General features: G+C 37.4%; 1 protein-coding gene across 1 annotated transcript; it reads right to left on the minus strand.

Annotated features, from left to right (window-relative positions):
* Positions 1-6,116: 6,116 nt before the first annotated feature.
* On the minus strand, positions 6,117-7,108 carry LOC118974419 (olfactory receptor 5AK2-like). The gene has a single exon (XM_037027818.1). It carries the CDS (start codon positions 7,044-7,046, stop codon positions 6,117-6,119), a length of 930 nt encoding a protein of 309 aa, XP_036883713.1. The 5' UTR covers positions 7,047-7,108.
* Between the last annotated feature and the right edge of the window lie 246 nt (positions 7,109-7,354).

The raw sequence follows: 7,354 nt of genomic DNA on the forward strand, positions 1-7,354 counted from the left end.
AGAATCTGAAAATGGGGATTATTTTGTCAAGGTTCAATGAGCTAATGTGTTTCTATATGCTGGCACATGGAAAGCCTATCTATATGAATGCTTATCTAATAATAATCCTGATTCTCTTTATAGGCTTATAATAAACTTTCTTACATGAAAGCAGAACACCTATGGCGTGCGTTCATGGAATGATGCTGTTATGATTCAAGGATTCTCTCATCAAATGATTTTGCCAGAGAACAGTTTTAATAGTTATAGCAGCCAGTGAAGCCCAAACCTGGGGCTATTTGGAAATATTTATTATTTTTATATTAATTTAAACCTTCATGTGCTAGAAAATGCTAAGCTCCTGAATGTGACCATACTCATAATCTCCTTCCTATGATGTTTGTGGGTAGCTTAAGAAATTTTGTGTAGATTAGAAAAGAGTATGTTCATTTGGTGAATCATTAGAGGTCTTATCTTTTTTAACATCAATAATCTTAGGATTGATCATCTATCCTCAAGATAAAGCCAGAATATAACCTTGGCATATGGGACAGAATATAAACCTGTTATTATTGGCATCCCTGATTCTTTCAAATTCCTTGATATGTAGATATCCACAGCCAAGTAACCTTTCAGCAATAAAATAGATGACAACTTTACTTCAAGTCAAACTGCATGCAAGTAGCTTCCTTGAAGTGAGTTAGTTTGTAACAAAAAAATAAAATTTGGTCTCTTTTTTTTCTAGCAGTTTTGAATCTTGCGGAGAGGAGAGCAAGATGGTACGCAAGAATCACTAGATTTGTTTTAGGTATGACGGGAAAATGAAAACACTGTACATCATCTTATTTCATCTTTCACAATTCTGAAATAAGTCACTTGGACAACACCTTAATAAAAGGTGAGACGCCATTTAACATTATATTGGCACTTCTCAAGTGCATTGTAAAGTCAGAAGAATTCATTGCATGTATGTGTCTATATGTGTGTGTGTGCATACAATTATTTGGTCTATTACAAAAGCATTATTTCTTCAACCACTTTAAGGTGGTAGTCCATTGTCTCTTCACTCCCATTGCTTTTGACAATAAATATGTTTATATTCTTTTCTTCTGCTATCACAATGTGTCTTTTTCTTCTGGTTGTACTGAAGATTTTCCTTTTATTCCTGTTTTGAGCAATTTGATTAGGATGTATTTTGGTGTAGTTTTTGCCTGTTTTTTTTTGGGGGGGGGCTTGGAGTTTCTTGTGGATTTATAGTTTTATCAGATGTACAAATTTTTCAGCATTATTTTTCAAAAGAATTTACGTCAACCCTGTTTCTCCTGTTTCTCAGGAACTCCAATTACGTTCTATGAGCCTTCTTGAAGTTGCTCCACAGCTCACTGATGTGTCATTCAATTATCTTTTTGATTCACCTTTCTCTTGTTCTGGACAGTTTATATTGCTGTGTCTTCAAGGTCGCTAATCACTTCTTTTGGAATGTCTAATCTGTAGTTAATCTCACCCAGTGCAATTTTTTTTCTTTTGCTATCAGATACTATAGTTGTCTAAGCTTTCACAACTCCACCTATCTTTTTTGAATACATGGAACATAGTTATGCTAATTGTTTAGTGTTTTTGATTGCTAACTATGACATCTTTGGCAGCTCTTGGTTCGTTTTGACCTTTGATTTTTCTTCTCATTGTAGTCTCAAAATGCTTTCCTGCTTTTTGCAGGTGTGGTGATTCTGGTGGGCAGCCAGGTGTTGTGGATGTTATCATGTTTGGTGCTAGGTATTTTTGTATTCTTATAAATACCCTTGAGTTTTGTTCTGGAGCACAGTGAAGTTGCTCGGAAACTGATCCTACTGAGGCAAGTGCTTTCTGTGTATGCTACTCAATGCATTATGAATGTTGAGGTTTTTCAGTCTGGCTGTTGAGAATAGGTACTATTTTCAGCATAATGTGAGCATTAAACATTGTTGTTCATAACCTTTTCAGTATTTTCTTTCCTAGCTTCTTTGTGTATGTGTACAGATCAGTACTTAGCTAAATAATTGAGGGGATCCTCTACAGTTCTTGAAGTTTTCTCTCTGCACAATTCTCTTTCTTTAAAATTTTCTTGTGCAAATTCTAGCTGCTTTGGTCTTTCCAGATTTTCATCTCCATTTCTTTTTAGAAATTTTACTAAACTCTTCTTGAGTGCTCTCTCTCCCTGGATGGCAGTTTGGAAATTTCTTAAGACAGAAAGCTAGGAAAATTATATTTTATGCCTCTCAGGAGTCATTGTTCTTTACTTATCTGATGTATAGTGTTTTGCAAACTAGTATTTCATATGTTTTGTCCATTTTTTCTTGTTTCAGACAGGAGGGTAAATCCAACTCTGGTTCTTCCATCTTGGCAAGAAGTAGAAGTTCTAGAAGAGATTTTTAACTGGATAAATAGTGCAAGAGTTTTGAAATTGTCCAAATTATACTATATCTAAGGCACTATTAAGTTTTATTTTATACTACTAGCAATGAAAAATAGATAGGTTTTGAAGTTATATCTATATTTGAGTCTTGGGACTACCATTTAATAGGTATATGATCTTGGGCAAGAAATGTAATTTCCCTGAACCTCAGTTTTAACTTTGATAAAATGAGATTGGGAAAAATTTACCTAAAACACAGAGAATTCTATGCAATGTTTTGTTTTTATAGCAAAAATTTTAAATATAGCCCTGGCTGGCATAGCTCAGTGGATTGAGCGCGGACCTGCGAACCACATGATCACGGTTTGATTCCCAGTCAGGGCACATGCCTGGGTTGCAGGCCAGTTCCCAGCAGGGGACTCACGAGAGGCAACCATACATTGATATTTCTCTCCTTCCCTTCCCCTCTATAGATAAATAAATAAATAAATAAATCTTTAAAAATTTTAAAAATATACATTGGGTAATATTAAGATAATTTGTACTCTCCCCCCAAAAGAGAATCCTTTTATAGTTATATTGAAAAAACAATGGGTGCATTTTAATTTTTTGCAATGAAAAAGCAAATGACAAAACCAGGTAAGGTTCCTCAGAGGTACTAGATGTCCTTGGCACAATGTACACATCGATGCTCCATAGCCAACAAGCACCAGGAGCACCTACGTAATCAAAGGAAGTTAGGCTGGTCGATGTGCTGCAGTATGGGAGAGCATACGCTGCAGGGATGAGTGTTGGACAAGAGGGACTTGGAAGGCCTCTTCTAGGACTTAGGTTTGTGCTGGGTGATTCTGAGAATGATTTAGGAGGTGAAGGCGAGTTCTCTTTTGAGTGTTATTGGGAATTCAGTGATTGGATATTTTGGTCATTTGTACCTAAGAGGGGAGAAAAATGAAGTGGGTAAAGAAGGAGTATTTACTAATTTTAGTAAATTTTTTTCAGTTGCCAAGAGTCTTTGTCCCTGTTTTGTTCCAGGCATCCTCACAGAGTGGCCTTTGCTCTGTCCTCTTCCATCTCAGTCATGGAGTGGCCTTGTCTAATTACTGCTTATATTCTGTGAAGGTTGTTTATGTTCAGTTGAGGACATTATGATTGATATGTCTGCCCTCATCTCCTGGGCCATTTTATAGCTTCTCCATACCATTGTAATTCCCTTTCTCCATTTATAGTTTTATTTTGCTGAAGATAAGATGACTGTACCAAGCCTTGGAGTTAATTATGCTGGAATATTGGTCCTAAGTCTATGGACTTTGCAGTTGTCTTCAAACACTGGAATAATGCTAAGCTGAATAGGAAAAATGCAATTTGCCTTGTAGACAGGAGTTTTGTCTTTAGATTTTCTTCCCAGGCTAGTGAAGACTGATTGCCCTCCCAATGATTTATCCACAGAAAACAGTATATAGCTGAGGTCTATGGGATTAGTAACTGTTCCCTTGAGTACCTGTGGTGCTATGTGCTGAGACAGAATCAAAGAAAACAAGATTTATTAGTTAATTTTCTTCTAAAGAAGAGATGAGCTTCCCAGAGGGGAAAGTTTCCATGTTGCAAACTTTGGAAGACTTCTTACTGACCTTGTGTGTGCGCGCATGCGCAATGTGTGATGAGGGCATTCTTTTTTTTAAAGATTTTATTTATTTATTTATAAAGAGAGGGGAGAAATATCAATGTGTGGTTGCCTCTCACATGCCCCCTACTGGGGACTTGACCTGCAACCCAGGCATGTGCCCTGACTGGGAATCAAACTGACAACACTTTGGTTCACAGCCAACACTCAGTCCACTGAGCTATACCATCCAGGAGGGCATTCTAATAATATTAATCACACCCATGTTGAAATAATTCTTGTGAGTGACCATTACTATTAGCCTTTAGTGAGAGTTTATTAGTGCCAGGTACTATGATTTCTATTCATTATCTTATCTGTCCATCTATTTATGACTGAAAAACAAGTTGAAAAATCTCGTGAGATATGTATTGTTATGAGAAACAAGTTTTGAAAGCTTAATTACTTACAAAGGAACACTGCTCGTGAGTGGAAGGGTTGTTTGGGACATAAACCAAATTCTAAAAGATTCTAAACCTTGTGCTCTTCTATGCTACTTTCCAGTGGCACATGCAATTAAAGCATCATTCTGCAAATACAGATATTTGTAGATACTAGGCTCCATCTAATGCCCCTGAACCAACATCTCCAGGACTGGGCTATAGTTATTTTCACTTTAAAAAATAACCTTTTCCTGGTCATTCAGATGCTACTGTCCACAGATTGGTATTTAGAGACCACTAGTACAGGCTACATAATCACACAACTTGCATTCGGGAAACTGTCTATATTATTGGTTTTTTTGCCATTATTTATTTATTCATTAAATACTTACAGAATACTTACTGTGTCTAAGGCTCTACACCAGATGTTAAAAGGTCATAGAAAACAATGTAACTCAAGAGCTTTATGGGTAGTAGTGAAGGTCTTTTATGTAAATAAATAATTTAGATAGAAAATGATGAATAATATTTATTGATGCAAATGAAGTGCTATGGGTCTTTAGTGAAAGAAGAAATTATTTCCAGGGGTAGAGTGTTGGTGGGAAACAAGTGTTGAACTGAAAACCGTTCAGGAAAACAGTGATGGTTGAAGTTCTAGTGCGATTTGGGCGTATGGAAGGTGTTGTTCATGTGGCATATGTATGATCAGCCATTTATAGCTTTCTGGTTTTGAAGAAGTAAGCTACCATGTTATGAAGGGCATATGGAGACAGCCGTGTGGCAAAGAACTATGGGTTTCCTCTAAAAGCTGGGAGCAGCCCGTGGCTGACAGTTGGAAAGAAGGCAGGAATCCCAGTCCTAAAACTACAAGGAGATGAACTCTCCCAATAACATGGAGGAGTTTGGAAACAAGGCCATCCCAAGTCATCCCCAGTCAGATGAGCTCCTATCCTGGTTGACACCTTGACTGTAATGTCTCAGAGGGTGCAGTTTAGCAGTGTATAGATTCCTGACCCATAAAACTGTAAGATGATAATTGTATATATGTTTTTAAATTTTTTATTTTTTTAATTGTTGTTCAAGTACAGTTGTCTCTATTTCCCCACCACCACTTTCCCCTACCCCACCCACCTCCACCTCTACCTCCCACCTTCAATCTAATTGTATTTGTTTAAGCCCTTGAATTTTTGGAAATTTGTTCTGCCACAATAAATACAGATTTTGGACTGAAAACAATATAGATTTATCTTTCTGTTGAGGAATATTCACTTTCTTTTGTCTTGTTTTCCTTAAGAATGCTATAGGAAGCATCATTTGATATATGTTTTTATGGATTGGAACTTTTATTTGTTGATTAATTTACAAGGCCTAAATCCTGGATTGAAGACTGTTTTTGTTTTAAAGAGATAGTTTTTGTTTTTGTCAGATTCACTAAAGTGAAGTAACACTTCAATTTTCCATTAATGATATATGAAAGCATCGTTTTCCTCACATCACAGCAATTAATAGGCATTATCATCCTTTTGCAGTTTTTGCCGGTATATGGGTAGAAAGTGGTGATCTCATTGTGACTTTAATTTGCAGCTTAATATTGGTAAAACTTAGCAACTTTTCCATGTTGTTTGACTTTTTTTTTTCTTGAAAATTAGCACTGTCGGTCTGGTTGTTGACAAGCAAAGGAAATGAGAAATTCGGGATCAAACTAGAAACACTTCTTTCCGATCCCTTTCAAGGCTCCTTTCACATCTTGGTTTCTCAGGCTGTAGATGAGGGGGTTTAACATGGGGATCACGATGCCATAAAACACAGAAGCCATTTTTTCTTGTTCTTGAGACTCGTTGGTTCCATGGTGCAGATACATGTAAGAGAGGGTCCCATAGAAAATGGTGACGGCTGTCAGGTGGGAGGCACACGTGGAGAAGGCTTTTCTTCTCCCTGCAGCGGAAGACATCTTCAGGATGGCAGCCAGAATACACAGGTAGGAAAAGATGACAACCAATACCGTGGACGTCAAGTTAAACCCCACGAAGACCGTTAGGAGCATGATGTTCAAATCAATGTTGGAACACGACAGGGCAAGAATTGGGGGTTCATCACAGAAAAAGTGGTTAATTTTATTGGATTTGCAAAAGTTCAGTGAGAAAGTAAGACTTGTATTTACAGAGGCATTTAGGAAACCCATGAAGTATGAGCCAGCTAAGAGGTAAATGCAGACATTCTGGGTCATGACTATTGGGTAGTGGAGTGGGTTACAGATGGCCACATAACGGTCCACCGCCATTGCAGCAAGGATATAGCAGTCGCTTGTTGCAAAAGTACCGTAGACTAGTAATTGCACCATACATCCTATGAATGAGATGGACTTTTCTGTTCTTACAAAGTTTTGCAACATCTTGGGAGTGATAGCAGATGAGTAGCAGAGATCAACAAATGCCAAGTGTTGGAGGAAAACATACATAGGGGTATGAAGGCAGGAATCAATCTTGATGAGTAGGATCATCCCAATATTACCCACTAGGGTGGTCACATAGATCACCAGAAATGCTGTGAAGAGGACAGGCCAAGACTTGTGCTGACCAGCAAATCCCAGGAGAATGAATTCTGTTGTCTGAGTGCCATTGTTTTGTTCCATGACCAACAGAGTATCAGCTGAAAAGTTACACAGAAAAGAGAAGCAGAGAAAGCTAAGATCATTGTGATCTTTTAACCAATTCTGGAATTGGAAGTAACATAATGTTTGGCTTCATAGTGGGGATCAGAGAATATTTTCTATGACATTATTGACTTGACTGAGTCTTGCCATCTGACCTAGATAATTTCATCTACAGTTGGGAGAAATTGCCATGGACCGGTAACTGTATCCTCAGGATGCAAATTGATTGGCATTTCATAAATATATCAATTAGGGGATTATAAAACATACTAGTACACTTTCATTTG

Source organism: Sturnira hondurensis, unplaced genomic scaffold (genome assembly GCF_014824575.4).
Source record: "Sturnira hondurensis isolate 20B ecotype Veracruz unplaced genomic scaffold, ASM1482457v3 Scaffold0001344, whole genome shotgun sequence".
In the NCBI taxonomy this organism is placed as follows: Eukaryota; Metazoa; Chordata; class Mammalia; order Chiroptera; family Phyllostomidae; genus Sturnira; species Sturnira hondurensis.

What these genes read in the sequence shown, in the direction of transcription:
- LOC118974419 (XM_037027818.1), bottom strand. Translation starts at nt 7,046, where the DNA reads ATGGAACAAAACAATGGCACTCAGACAACAGAATTCATTCTCCTGGGA.